At 48.5% G+C, this 14,628-nt stretch overlaps 6 protein-coding genes across 6 annotated transcripts; 4 read left to right on the plus strand and 2 right to left on the minus strand.

The window, feature by feature from the left end:
- Positions 1 to 59: 59 nt before the first annotated feature.
- On the plus strand, positions 60 to 1,019 carry UA08_00284 (hypothetical protein; the record flags this gene model as incomplete). The annotated part of the gene is made up of 2 exons (XM_020260073.1): positions 60 to 314; positions 381 to 1,019. 2 exons carry the CDS (start codon positions 60 to 62, stop codon positions 1,017 to 1,019), a joined length of 894 nt encoding a protein of 297 aa, XP_020124050.1.
- Positions 1,020 to 1,935: 916 nt separating this feature from the next.
- Positions 1,936 to 3,152, plus strand: UA08_00285 (Autophagy-related protein 3; the record flags this gene model as incomplete). The annotated part of the gene is made up of 2 exons (XM_020260074.1): positions 1,936 to 2,471; positions 2,531 to 3,152. The coding sequence occupies 2 exons, from the start codon at positions 1,936 to 1,938 to the stop codon at positions 3,150 to 3,152; spliced, it is 1,158 nt and encodes a 385-aa protein (XP_020124049.1).
- Positions 3,153 to 3,541: 389 nt separating this feature from the next.
- UA08_00286 (hypothetical protein) lies at positions 3,542 to 4,550 on the minus strand (the record flags this gene model as incomplete). Its single annotated transcript, XM_020260075.1, has 3 exons — positions 3,542 to 4,117; positions 4,188 to 4,247; positions 4,305 to 4,550. 3 exons carry the CDS (start codon positions 4,548 to 4,550, stop codon positions 3,542 to 3,544), a joined length of 882 nt encoding a protein of 293 aa, XP_020124048.1.
- A 1,286-nt stretch (positions 4,551 to 5,836) lies between these two features.
- Positions 5,837 to 7,096, minus strand: UA08_00287 (hypothetical protein; the record flags this gene model as incomplete). The annotated part of the gene is made up of 1 exon (XM_020260076.1): positions 5,837 to 7,096. The coding sequence occupies one exon, from the start codon at positions 7,094 to 7,096 to the stop codon at positions 5,837 to 5,839; it is 1,260 nt and encodes a 419-aa protein (XP_020124047.1).
- Positions 7,097 to 10,047: 2,951 nt separating this feature from the next.
- Positions 10,048 to 12,218, plus strand: UA08_00288 (hypothetical protein; the record flags this gene model as incomplete). The annotated part of the gene is made up of 3 exons (XM_020260077.1): positions 10,048 to 10,076; positions 10,130 to 11,990; positions 12,066 to 12,218. 3 exons carry the CDS (start codon positions 10,048 to 10,050, stop codon positions 12,216 to 12,218), a joined length of 2,043 nt encoding a protein of 680 aa, XP_020124056.1.
- Positions 12,219 to 12,784: 566 nt separating this feature from the next.
- Positions 12,785 to 14,173, plus strand: UA08_00289 (hypothetical protein; the record flags this gene model as incomplete). Its single annotated transcript, XM_020260078.1, has 3 exons — positions 12,785 to 12,898; positions 12,951 to 13,751; positions 13,829 to 14,173. The coding sequence occupies 3 exons, from the start codon at positions 12,785 to 12,787 to the stop codon at positions 14,171 to 14,173; spliced, it is 1,260 nt and encodes a 419-aa protein (XP_020124055.1).
- Between the last annotated feature and the right edge of the window lie 455 nt (positions 14,174 to 14,628).

Raw genomic sequence — 14,628 nt, forward strand, 5'->3', positions numbered from 1 at the left:
TTCCGCATGAATTATCCGCACCTGTTTTCTTTCGCATCTTTAAACAACTACCACAAACCATGCCTTCAACCCACGCCTTAGAGAGCCTCTCCAATGCCCTGGCTACACCGGCTCAGCTGTCGAGCTCCTCGTCTTCGCTTGATGGCATTCCGCCGGATTTAGAATCTTCGATTCGGTTTGCAGGTGCCCTGCTAACACAGGCCGCTGGTGTTCTGCTGCGCCTGCCCCAAGATGTGATTGCTCAAGCCATTGTGATTTTTACGCGCTTTTGGATTGGCGCTGACGGGGGGAGCTTTGCCATTCACTCGGCAAAGGTGAGATTTCCTGGCGGATACCAAATTCAGAAAGGATAATACTAAGGTCTCTCTGTTTGACATCAGGACGTATCTGCAGCCTCCATTTACCTGATCGCTAAGCTGTCTTTTCACCCTACGTCGCCTCGCTCAGTCCTCAATACATACACCTACTTGCTATCGAAAGAAGCGTCACCTTTGTGGTTTGTGAATTCTTCTGGTGCCTCCGACAAACCCAACCCAGAGACATATTACCTATCCGAGGGAGGTTACCAAGCTCAGCGCTTAGTGCTTCTTAAAACCGAAACGATAATTCTGCGCGCACTGGGTTTCAACACACACGTTGTGATTCCTCATACAATTGCCCTTACCTATTTGCAAACCATGAATTCGGCATCGAGCGCTCTCGGCAAACGAGTCTTTGAGCATCTTAACGCGTCCCTCCTATCGCCACAGCTCCTTTACGTGACACATCAACCGAATGCCTTGGCTGTTGCCGCTATATACATTGCTGCTCGAGAAGTCGGCGTAAAGCTACCAGAGGAAGAATGGTGGGAGGTATTCGATGTGGACCGCGAGGAGCTGGGCTTTTTGGTGGTTGCCATGAACAGTATCGAGGGGTTCGCAAATTCAGAGAAGGAAGCCTGGGCAGGCAAGCGCATACCATTACTTGTGGAGGAGGTTGAGAAGGAACTCCGGCAGAGGCAGACCCAAGAAGGTGAATGAATGAGGTCGAGCTTGTCTTAAGTCGGAGTTTACAATCCAGTGTTCTCGGAAGAAGCCCAGGATAGTTACAAGGCCGTGATTTGCAGACTTGACCAGAGATATCCTCTCTCAAATTGGGGACAGCTCAGGCATCTGTTTGTCTGGGGGGTAATGAGCAGGGAAACTCTACGGAACAGCGACATTTACATCTCAAATGCACTGTGCCTGACGGGCTTATGTCGCATATTTGACATGTAGTACTGTCTACGAGGGGCGGACACATCAATGGAACGTGTTTCAAAACACTTCGGAATGTTTTCACCCATGAACCAAGACATCTACACGAGTTTCCGTCTGATATATATTCCCCAGTCATATTTCTGGTACATGACGAAGCTCCGATAATCGGCTACGCTCGTGCGCCACACGATCAAGAACTTACACAGGAGAGTATAGCCTGAAAGGCAACTAATCTGATAGTTGCACCTACTTTGGTGGCTTTGTGCATAGCCACCACACTGCGGACAAATCAAAGCTGGTGGCGATATCTGGCTGAGTGTAAGAGCGTACACAATTAGAAATGTCTTATACAAAAATCGAATCAAACGTGATGAACTACCTTGTCCCTGAGCGAATGAAACGTGAAACGTGATATGTAATATACATGTGACTTCCGCATCGGTGCTAGTCCGGTGACATACGTAGTGCCCGAGTCTTCAGGCATCAGCATCCAACCCCTCACGCGAGCGAACCACGTTCAACTCTGCTGCCTTTTGATCCTTTATATTTCGTTTAATTTCCAGTTCTCGTCCATCAAACCTATCATCTCTATTCTCAAGGTACACAAGCGAAATTCATAACCGAAAATACTCCCAGACAGATCTTCAATAGACGCTCAATACCGCACCAACCCCGCATCGACGATAGCTCTCTCAGGATGTCCAAGAACCTCATCCATCAGACATGGTCAACGTGGCGGGACTGGATAACTCCAGTAACACACACATCCACATTTCGCGAAACAGGCAAAATCACGCCCGAGGAGTTTGTCGCCGCCGGCGACTATCTAGTCTTCAAGTTCCCATCGTGGCAATGGGCAGATGCATCGACGCCGGCACAGCGCGTCCCCTTCCTGCCACCGGGGAAACAGTATTTAGTGACTCGCGGAGTCCCTTGCCATCGTCGACTGAATGATAATTTCGCCGGCGATTTACAGGAGGATGTTATCATTAAAGATATGCTTCGAGCGGGAGCGGCCGGCGACGCTGATGACGATGGATGGCTACAGACGGGCGGTAGAAGGGATTATGCCGATACGCAGGAGGCGAAGAGGAAAGATGTACGCACCGTTGATGAAGCTGGTAATGTCAGTGAACAGGGAGAAGACGAAGATGAAATTCCGGATATGGAAGATGATGACGACGATGAGGAGGCTATTATTCGAGATCCAGCGGGGAATTCGGGAACCACAGCGTAAGTGAATCTCTCTCTCTCTTTCTTGTAGTACTCCCTTGTTTAACTTTTGGGTATAGTCCCCTCCGAACATACAATCTCTATATCACATATGCCAACTACTACCGCACACCACGACTATATCTATCCGGCTACCTCTCTCCCTCCGAACCACTGCCACCGCATCTCATGATGGAAGATATTGTCGGCGATTACAAGGACAAAACGGTCACACTTGAAGACTTTCCGTGGTTCGACACAAGCGTGCCCATGGCAACCGTCCATCCATGCCAACACGCCTCGGTCATGAAAATATTACTCGACCGGGCAGACGCAGCACTCAAACTGCGACGACAGAAACTTAAGAAGGCTCGCTCCGCAGAGGAAGCTTCACATATCAAAGTCGACAGTGGTCTTGAAGGGTTGGTAGACGATACCGCAAACCTATCTCTGGCCGAGCGACAGCAACGGAAAGCTCAACAAACCGACGCAAGTAGGAATAATAATAATAATAGTAACAACAACGGCAATAATAATACGATGAGTGATGAGTGGGAGGTTCTACAACACGACGGCAATCAATCGGAGGAAGATATGGAATTCCAGTCAGCAATCCGGGTTGATCAATATTTGGTTGTGTTTTTGAAATTCATTTCCAGTGTTACTCCGGGCATAGAACATGATTTCACCATGGGGGTTTAGATGTCTTGATGTTGTTTGCTTTTTCTCTCTTCAGATAGGAATCGTCGGTCAGATTAACAGAATGAAATGACGAACCAATCAATATACATTTAAACGGATGTATAATCGACGACGAGAAGTTCTGGAGAGAGGTGAAAGCCCTAGTTTATTCGGTAATGTTGTTAACTATGTTAACATGAAAAGTAAAAATATCCAGTCTAAAACAATCAAGAAGAAGCCGAAGTGGAATCAAAGACAGGTATGCATGGTATCGAAATACCCCTTGAACGTCATGAAAATGTGGAAAGAGAAAAGAAAAAAAAAAAGGTAGAACAAGAAAGTAAGAAAGCTTTATAAGAAACAATCAGTCATTACGTCAAGTTACACGATCTGATCTGACCTCTGCCCATCTAGTCAGTACCAGGGATCTTAGGTTTCTTGGACTTTTCATCTCCGCCTAGTTGACCCTGCTGGTTCTGGGCTGCAAGCAATGCGGCCAGAGCCTCGAGCTCCTCGGGAGAGAGATGGAGCACTCCGGACTTGGAGCCATTGCCCTCAGGAGCAGAAGCAGTGGCAGGAGAGGATTCCTTTGCGGCGCTGTTGTTCTCGACGGGGTTCGAGGCTGGGAGAGCATCGCCACCAGTGACGGGAGTGGCTGCGCCGGAGGTGTTGATGGGTGATTTGTCGTCGGTGTCAGAGCGGCCGCCTAAGAGACTGGAGAGCATGGATCCTGAGCCTTTGCCTTTGCTGCCACTGCCGGATTCAGGCTGTGCTGCTGGAGCTGCTGCCGGTGCTGGAGCAGGAGCAGGAGCAGGAGCAGGAGCAGGAGCAGGAGCAGGAGCTGGCGCAGGAGCTGGGGATTGCTGAGGTGCTTGTTGTCCATCCTTGTCCTCAGGAGCTCCCTTCGGAAGCGCATCCGGGTCGGATGATTCGGTGTTGTAGGAGCTTTGGCTTCCTGAATTCTGGCCATTGACCAGCTTGTCGGTCTGTTTGACACAAAGCCCTGGGTCAGTTCACGTTTCGGGAGACGTACAGAGAGAGATATGAGAGACTTACGCTACCAACAACCATCTCAGTAGCTTGACCTACTTCCTCAACAAGGCCACGCTTGCGGAGCTAGTGCCATAATCAGCAAATCAATTTGGTATACCTAGTGAACGTGAATAGACTTACGCTGCCAAGCACCTCCTTGACCAGCGTCTCAACGTGGCCGAGAACGCCATCACTGCCACTCGACTGTCCGCTCAGACCCTGAGAAGCAGAGCCTCCAGTAGCACTACCAGGTCCGGGACCAGCAGCTGGAGCCGCGCCCTCTTGACGTCTGGTCAACGCCGATGAAGAATCCTGCACCACTGGAGCAGCCAAGATGGCTGCAGGGCTGCAGGCAAGTACAAACGTCAGAGCGGTGGTGTACTTCATTTTTCGTGATATATTTTTTGTTTTCGTTGGAAACGTGGGATCTGTAAGACAAGTATAGGGCAATGAACGAGTGAATGTAGGCAATGAAAGAATGACTGTTCAGTTGGAGATTGAGAAGGCTGCTTGATTAATTGATTGACAGAAAGAAAAACAAGAAGGAAAACAGAGAACTGACTTACGCCCTTTTATGTCCTCAACAGCTAGACATGTCATGATCTGAGTCTACTACCTTCCATCCCCTAGTTGAAGCGTGCATGTTGTTTTGATTATCGCCGAAAACGGAAACCCACGGGACGTTTCTGACAACAAACCAGCAACATCGCTGTCGGTGTTTGGATATCAGAAATCCATGCAAGGCGCCAACTTGATGCGAAGTCGATCGTGATACTCACTCAATCTAGGATGCAATTGCTTTGCGTGTCTGCATCGAGTGAAATGGCTTGGCCATGACAATACAATATCAGCATCATGCAGATTCATGCTTGGTGCCACAGCATAAAGTTCAAAAGTAGCCATCACCCCCAGCTTTATGTCATATCGTACAGTGCATAGTGCATCAAAGAAAATTAATTGAAGAAATCCAATTAGTCAAGGTGGGAAGTATTATAATTTGTTTATTAGAGACATCAGATGTACACAAGTAAGGGGGTTGCCTAATATGGACGAAACCCTAACTAACGCAGGGAAAAACAGATAGTCGGTTTTACCTGTTGCACGATGCGGCTGTTTATTATTGCCTTTTCTAATAGCGTATAATTTCATATAATTGGATATAATATATATTGGGCTCTTCATGCAGGTACGCTGCAACCTGCCTGGTAAATTTCGAATATAGTATGTTATAGCGAGGTCGTCTGGCATCGTGAAAAGTAAAGGGAGTAGGTATGTTTCCTCAGACTCTGCATGCAGACTAGTAATAATGACTAGAAATAATAAGCAATGCGTGATTCATCCAAACAAGACACATGAAACATATCCAATATCCAACTAACTCCATGTTAGTACATCGGAAGCATGTACAAGTAATGGTACGTATGGGGGTATGCTCGCTCGCTGTAATTATGCGGCCCTTTCTAGATTCTATACCAGAAAGAGAGAAAAAGAGAAAAGAGAAAAGAGAAAAGATCGACCTGCTTTTGGTTCCCTCATAGAGAAGATTCAGTAGAGTAATAAAAGCAAACAGCATCAAATCAAGGCCAAAATGGATCATCATTTTCGTATCAATCAGGTATCATATGTGTAATGCATAAAAGCAAGAAAAATAAAGTGCAGTTGCTGCAAGTATATTAGCATTGTCCAAAAGCAGTGCCAAAATTGGTAGAAGCCTTCAATTTTAACTCGGGATCTCGCTCATCTCCCGCGCCCTCGGCAGTATCGTCATCTTCTTGCTGGTCTCCTACTTCGCTAGCAGACCGTCCTCGTCCCGAGATCGCTTTCTTGGCTTCATCGAGGAGCTTCTGGTCCAGCTGCGAGAGGAAACTAGTGTCTGAACTTTCGCTGTTCAGTAATGTGAGAGGTCCCTTTAGAGCAGGATCGTCATCGACAATGACTGGGAAGTATGAGTCTCCATTCTCCACTGGCTGTTTTGTCGTCACAGGGGCCAGTGGAGTCTCTTCTTCCGACCCCTCTGCTTCGTTCGGAGATTCTGTGCCAAGTATGGCCATGGGCGTATGGCCTGCATCCCGTATCAGATTTTCATGAGGCGGTCCAAGGTCCTCTAGCTTCAATTTGAGGGGCGAGTGCGATTTCGCATCGGACGTCGCTGGTCTTGACGAATCAGACTCATCCTTGGGCGGAGACGACGTCGGGGAGAGAGAGGTCGGCGGCGTCATGACCTTGGCAACAATATCCAGGGGCAACGCCGTCGATTTGAGAGTGATTCCGTCCAGTCGGCTATCAACTTTCTCGATCGGAACCGGCATGCTGATTTCTTCTGATCGGTCGAATAGCTGGGGTGAGAGAGCGTCGTCGAGAGAGGTGCGAAGGCCAAAGTCATTTCCTTCCGTAGGAGCTATGTAGAGGGTTGCTTTTCCATCCGCGTCATCTTCAGCGGGAAACACTCGAGTTGGCCGTCGAGATCCCGGTATGGGCCCTTCCCAGACATGATGTTGCTCTTGTTTTTGGTCCATCGGTTGATATACACTAGAACCCGCCGATTTTCTTTGCAAGCTATAGTCTGGGCTGAAAAGGCTTTTCTGCGATTGAGTATTGACGTTGCGCACCGCGGATTCTAACTCGGCAATGCGGGCTTTGAGCATTGCCCGTTCCATGTCCCATAATTTTCGTTCTTCTGCAAATACTAGACGTTCCCGCTCAAAATTCAGCCGCTGGCTCTCCAACAAGGACCGAGATTGGTTAATATAAACGGCATATTCGCTATATGTCTTCTCCTTCAATGCCTTTTGGGCTGCGCGGACGGCCTGATGGGCTGGGTCTAATAACGGGGTGCTGGAGGCAATGGATCGTGCACGGCGAACAGGGACAAGAGGTTGTGAGAATCGCACTTCTTTATAAGAGCCGGGACTCTTCGTTGCTGGTTGTGACATCTTCCTTTCGCCCTCTCTCTTCTTTTTTCTTTTCGATACTGGTCTTTGGTGTCGTGTGAAGCTCTCGCTGCGGGGCAATGATGTAGTTGTGCCTGAATGAAGTTTAGTACGGGAGTCTCCGTCATTAGCGTCCCCACTAGCACATGACGCGCGGCGCTAAGCCTAATATCGATATATCTCGGTGACTTCGATGAGTTCCATTTCACATTCACACTACTTTCACATTGTAGAATGCGTGCATCATTCTTAATCTCTCATCTCAGCGAGCTTTGGACGTGGAGACACTGTGCATGGTGTTATATCTTAGATCCATCTTTTGCTGTTGGCATTACAGCTGCGATCCATTCAGCCGAAACAGCTCCAAGCTTGCCCTTTCCAGTTTTGTCAAGTTCAACCATACTACCTCGGTATAAAAACTGGCCCTTTCAGGAAAACAGGAGACTTTTTCAATAATACTGGGCCCAGCCTTTTATCCTAGGAAAGCTTGCGCGACTCGTCCATCTAGGGAGAATCAATAGGTTAGATGACGTCAGGATGGGTACCATGAAGAAGGTTAGAAAAAATATCCAGCACCTGAATACCGAACATTTGTATAAATTCTAAGTCCTTGAATCCAAAGAGGTATGCATGACATCCAGCAGCACTTTCATACATGGGGATTTTGCAATGTCGAGTTCAGTGCCTGATCGCCCGTTATTGATGGCCCCGAGTCGGGCCACCAGACGCATTTGGCCAACCAAGCAGGCGTATAATCTAATCAGAGTACGCGGGATACCTAGATATCTATCGGATTTGCGATTTCGCTGTCGTCTCCGCCGGCCCGGTGGGAGGAAATTTGTTTACTAACTATATAGTAAACGAATGAATAGCGACGAGCGAACTGCGTGTAATAGATTAATCTATTGCTGACGGAAGCACCGGTACTGATCACGGCTCAAGTCAAGCAATGACAGGTCGCTGCAGAAGAGAAGTCGAGTATAGTGTATACCTTGCTACCTAGCTATATGGGCAATTCATGCGGTGCCAATAGCACATGGAGGTTATCGGACTACAGCATATCTGAATATTGATTTGGATTTCCAAGGTTCTAGGCATTCGTCAGGGCACACTAAACATCCAAGGCAGCAATAGACAAGATTAGGCATAGTGCTATATTTAGATCATTCAACAGACCAGGGTGCCTTGATAAAAATCAATACGTGCAAATCGTAGGCTACCGTTCTGATCCGCTAATGAAATAGTAGACGTAAAATCTACCAAAGTAGAAAGATTGATAAACAATACATGAAAGACTCAACGCCGATGAGGTAGCAAGTGCTTGGCTACAGAAGGCCTAACCTTTTCGATGCTGCCACGTTTCTTACAGTAGACTGAGCGCATCATAAGCAAACGCACTGCCTTGCATGATTTTGACACCTCCAAATTACAAGCCATGCCCAAATTTGACCCTTGTTTTACACCACATGTCTCAGAAGGACCTAGGCTTGTGGTTACGGTTGCTTGGTTACACCTGATTAAGGCAAACAAGCACATGAGAAGGGTAAACATGGGCCTAGGGGCCGGAAATTGCAACGAGGCAACAAAGCCCCATGGCCTGATCACTGCCGATTGAGTAAGGCAACTCAAATCAGCCTCACAAGTTCTACGTGAAACCAATTAGGACCGGTAACCCAGGAGAGTACGACGTAGTCAATCCAAGCAAGTCTTTGTCATGCAGTTAGTACATAACTTAGTTATACCGCATGCATACCCTGAAAAGGAACAAACCCGGGCAAAAAAAAGTAATAAAATAAAATAAAATAAAATCGCCATCACGTCAAGTTTCGGGTTCGCTTTTGCCGGGGTTTTCTGGAGCCAGGCTAGAACCAATGTTAAGCTAGAACTAGCTGCTAGGGCGGCCATTAGGTGTTTCTTCGTAGCAGTTTTGTTTCTAATGTCGGACGTGATTCGCTAGCAAGATATATGCTCATCAGCAGATAATTATGCTTGATCGGTAGATTGCATGCTCATATCGTGAGTGCGGAACTCAAAAACTCACCGACGCGATCTTCGAACACGACACAGAGTCAAGTGGGTCTAGAAAGCTGAATCAACGTCCATTTTTGGCTCAAGACATCCACTGTGTTTTTGTTTCTTTGCACTGTCTGCGGTCAGCACGATGCCAGAAACAACGGAGGGGGTGGGAAAAACAAAGAGAAAAAGGCGAAAGCTGACTCGTCAATCAGCATCGTTTGTGACCGCTCTTTTAACCCCGCGTTGCGTGGAGTTGCGCAGTCTTGCTTTCTGTAGAGAATGTTCTTTGAGGCCTCTCAATGATGAATGCAGAGGAGAGCCGGACTATCCGACTTCTTCTCTCTACTCCGTCTCATCTCGCCGCCGGATAATCCGCCACCGACTTGCCAGATGCATTTGAAATCAAGGTCATATTTTCGCATACAGCCAGGTTTCTTTGCCAGCCTTGCAAAGCGGCAAATAGGCTGAGCAGGCTAAAATATGCCGGAATGAGTGGGATTCCACATAGCTAGGAGTCCGTAGTAGTTAGATAAGCCCGGGCGCAATAACGATACCTGCTACATAGCTAGTTGCCTTGCATGCATTGCGAACCGCGAGCGCGGGATTTTGAGCCGCATCTTCTATATCAGAGCCAGACGCGCAGCTTTGAGGCCTGGCTACCCATCAATCAATCCATTGCCACCCACAGCCCGTCGGCTTCTCCGGCCCTTCCTCCATACATAACCGCCACTGCGCGCCCTTGTTCATCATTGGATGAAAACCATCGCATTCTGATGACTCCTCGTGATTCGCGCTGACTCCCCGGCCTGATAACTATGCGCACTTGCTGCCGTCCTCTCAGTCATTATTGTTTGTACGCCATCAGGATCACCTAATCACGCAATCCTTCCCCTCCCCCCCCTCCCGGCCATTGTAGACGCGCGCCTGGTTGATGCCGCATGTCTACGCGCGAAATAAGCGACAGGATGTAAGTCTCCGCGCCTTCCTGCCTGGATTCTTGGCCACTGACATCGCCACCAGGCCCTCTGGAGAAACGTTGCATGCTCTCAGGATCACCAATGCAAAGGACTTTTACCGCAGCACAGATCATGAGAAACACCCCCCCGGCTTTGTTGCCAGTGCAAACTCTCCAGGTTTCAAGGAACTCCGCCTCCGCAACCGAGCTTCTCAAGAATATGAGATATCCAGCAACGCCGCACAGAGGAGTTCGCGGGGCCACGAATTCGATTCATCGCCTCCTGGGAACGACAACATCACTGCCAAGCCAAGCAACGTGCAGCGACAAAGCGTTGAATATGCTCATTCCTCAACAATGAGAGATGTCCATCCACCTACCGCCCAACCAAGCGGCATCTTCCTGCAGCCAGAGACTCATCCCATCACCGAAGACCAGCTGATCAACGAGGTCCGGGCCATCTATGCCGGTCTAGTGATGGTGGAAAAAAAGTGCATCGAGATTGTGAAGCAACAGAACGAGAAACCAGAAGAGCTTACTGATTTGCAGTGGCAGGCAATTATTGCACTGCATAGGACACTACTCCATGAACACCATGACTTTTTCCTTGCCTCAAACCATCCAGTGGCGAGTGAGACCTTAAAAGAATTGGCAAGAACCTATACTATGCCTGCCCGAATGTGGCGCTATGGCATACATTCGTTCCTGGAGCTGCTACGAAAAAGGCTGCCCTTCTCCCTCGAGCATATGCTTACATTTATCTACATGGCATATGCAATGATCACGCTACTTTTGGAAAGCGTCCCAGCCTTTGAAGAGACTTGGATCGAGTGCCTAGGTGACCTCGCTCGCTACCGGATGGCCATTGAAGAGGTGGATATGCATGACCGGGAGATTTATACAGGAGTTGCAAGATATTGGTATACCAAAGCGGCAGATCTCAACCCAGATGTAGGGCGTATTCAACATCATCTTGCTGTGCTCGCACGCCCAAATCAACTGCAGCAGCTCTTCTACTATTCAAAAGCCTTAATAAGCGTGCAGTCCTTTACGAATGCGCGCGACAGCATCTTGCTCCTCTTTAATCCTCTATTAGACCCCGCGAGAGCCGCGAATAAGTATTCCAAATATTATCCTCGAGTTCTGACCCTCTTTGTCGAGGCGCATGCGGCTCTGTTCACGAGACATGATGTTTCTACTTTTATAACGCCCGCTGAACAGTTCTTAGATCAGCTTGATAAACATGCAGGGATTATTGGTCCTCTGTTCCGGGAACAGGGCGTTTATATCGTGGCTGCTAATTATGCTGCTATCTTCGACTTTGGCCATGACGATGCAATCATCCCCTCCATGTTCAATGGACTAAGCCAACGATCAGAGATGCTGGATAAGGCATATAAATATTGGCAGGAGAATACCGCCTGTATTCAGACTGATATTGCATGCCGAACTACTCATGATCAAACGATTAGCAATAGCAGGCAAGCAGCATCCTTTGCATCCCATTTTGCATTTACCACTCTAGACATCATCTTGGAGCGATTGGGTGACAATAATACACTACCATGCGTCCATGTTTCTTTAGCGTTTCTGTGGTGCGCAGCCATGGTTCCAGGAAGCATGTCCTACATCCAAGCAGACGTGCCCTGGGCACGACTGGCCACGTTTCTGAATGCACTTATCAGACCGGATACTGACATGTCTGAAATCGTCGAAAACGAAGAAGAATTCCCCGCGCACGAAGCAGATGTCTCATGGCAATTACCGGAAGACTTTTTGATGCACGGTCTCTGTTGGAGTCGGCTCTACCACCCACCGGGCTTTTTCAGCGAGATTGCCGAGGATGATGAGCGGTCTATCGAGCTCCCGTCCGTGGCTGTTCCGCGGACAAGGCGCTGTCTCTGGCTAGGAGCTCGTCTTGCCAAGGTTAGTGAGCCTTTGATTTCCCTGAAAACAAAATGTCCTGCTGAGGAATTTCTTCTAACCACCTTTTGAAAACAGTTCAACCGTTGGCTTGACTACAACGCTGAGAGCCGTACGTTTTCCGCAACCGCTTTTGCAAACGATCTCGCTGTGCTGTCTGGACAGCACCAGGTTTTGCGCAGAGGATTGAGTGGGCAGCATGACGCGGATACTTCGATGGAGGGTGCTTGAGTCGAAATTGTTGTTATGTCAGCATTTCGGGGGGCTTTTTTTTTTTCTTCTTTTCCTTTTATTGTTTTTTTACCACCAACAAGTTCTTGTTATCATTATGGGCGGTCGAAAGTACATCCAATAGCAACGAGTTCAATGAAGAAATACGATGTTTTGTTCTGTTCTGTTCTGTTCTGTTTTGTATCCCTTGAGGCCGTAGTCGTAGTCGATATCCGTGGAGGAACCGTCTGCTCTGATTGGACAGAGAATCTGGAGTTCGTGTGGACGCTGGCGTGTTCGCGCTAACCGCACACGGACTAGTACCGCAGCTTAAGGCCTGAGGCTTGCGCATGGGCCAATTGGATTACGCATTTCGGCCTCCTGCCAAGTGGCAGAATAAGCTCTCTCTCTCTCTCTCTCTCTCTCGCTGTTCTTGATTCTATCATGGTATTCTCCCACTTGTCTTGCTCATCACACTTGGTCACGAACGGCTCTCTTTGCATGGAGAACCGCCAATCGCTCTCTCCGTCTCCTTGCACTTCCTGAGGGACCGGAGCTTATCCTGGGACAGGAAGAAACCGGCAGTTATGTCTGAGTATATCAGCGAGGTCTGCACCGAGTGCGCCAGGGTGCTGAGCACTGTCCCGCCCTCTGTGTTTTTGCTGTCACTTGCTGCCTGTGCCATTGGGCTGGCCGTTCTCGTAAGTCTCGCGCAGTACTCTACCGACCAGGGGGGCTCACATTGAATTCTAGGTGTACGTTCTCCTCTTTGCGGTTGCATTCAGACCTCGACAACCATTCCCCGAGGAGAAAACCTATCGCACCCTCGCGGAAGATGGCAAGCCTACTCGACCGCAACAACTGCCCTGCTGGCAGGATACCTGGCAACAACCATCGAGCAGCAAGCATGGCGTGGCCACCATCGAGAAACCCGAGCTGTTTATGTCTGTCGTCGTCCCCGCGTACAATGAGGAGGAACGCTTGGTCGTCATGCTGGAGGAGACGGTCGACTATTTAGAACATGCGTATGGCACCATGGCCGATCAGACGGAGGAACAGGAACATGGAAAAACGAAGAAGAAAAACAAGAAGACGAAGGATAATGACAACGACAATGATATTCGCCAACGCAACCACGCGTCTAATGGATCTATCAATAAAAGTAATGACATAAGCGGCCCCTCGAAGGGCTGGGAGATTCTGATTGTTTCAGACGGCTCTACCGACAGAACGGAAGAAATAGCATTTGACTTTGCACGCGATCATCAGTTGTCTCTACGCCCTGAATCCCATACGAATGACAAAATCCATATTCCGCCTGGTAGCATCCGGATTGTCACCCTAACTCAGAATAGAGGCAAAGGCGGAGCAGTCACACACGGAATGCGCCACGCGAGGGGCCAGTATGTCGTTTTCGCGGACGCTGATGGGGCCAGCAAATTCACAGATCTTGGAAAGTTGGTGACGGCTTGCCAACAGGTGGAGGATTCTGAGGGGCGAGCGGTTGCTGTTGGCTCGCGGGCGCACATGGTTGGAAGCGAAGCTGTAGTGAAGGTAATTTTTCCCTTCTGTCTTCTTTGCTACGCAACAAAAAAAAAGACAACAAACTGACTGACTGACTGGTTACAAAGCGCTCCAAACTCCGCAACTTCCTGATGCATTCTTTCCACTTGATCCTCTGGCTCTTGACGCCGCCAGCCACGGCCAAGGTGAAAGATACTCAATGCGGCTTCAAGCTGTTTTCGCGCGCCTCGCTGCCATACATCGTCCCCTACATGCACTCCGAAGGCTGGATCTTCGATGTCGAGATGCTCATGTTGGCGGAATTCGCGGGCATCCCCGTTGCCGAGGTGCCCGTGGGCTGGCGCGAAGTAAAAGGCAGCAAGTTAAATGTCATCTGGGACAGCATTGGCATGGCCTGGGGGTTATTTATACTGCGAGCGTGCTGGGGGGTGGGCGTTTACCGGAGGACGTGATTTGTGAATATACCATATATCCTGTATATAAGCTGGCATAAAAGATGACACTACGTATAATACATGTGTCTAACTTATAATCTATTCCATCCTATTAAGTTTTAATCTGCTGTTGAATGAGTATTTGTTTTTATAGACGTGATAATGATATGCTCTAATAAACCAGGCTATACCGTTCTCGGCAGCAGCCGCCGTTATTTTCAGACGGGAAGCCAATAAGTGAACGACACCTGCATGAACTGGCCTGACCTGTCTTCTTCTTTACAGCTTCTCATTTTCATCTTTTTATATCTTTTTCCTTTATTCCAGACGCTATCCTTTTCCCAAGGCAGATCCTGTTCCATATTTCCTTCCTTTCGTTACAAAGCTGCCCACTCCCTAGCTACGCAGTCATTCGCTTCTCGCTCACTTTTTTTTTTTTTTTTTTTTTTTTTTGCCGACCGTCCTCAAGTCTT

This window comes from Talaromyces atroroseus, assembly GCF_001907595.1.
Source record: "Talaromyces atroroseus strain IBT 11181 chromosome Unknown scaffold_0, whole genome shotgun sequence".
Classification (NCBI taxonomy): domain Eukaryota; kingdom Fungi; phylum Ascomycota; class Eurotiomycetes; order Eurotiales; family Trichocomaceae; genus Talaromyces; species Talaromyces atroroseus.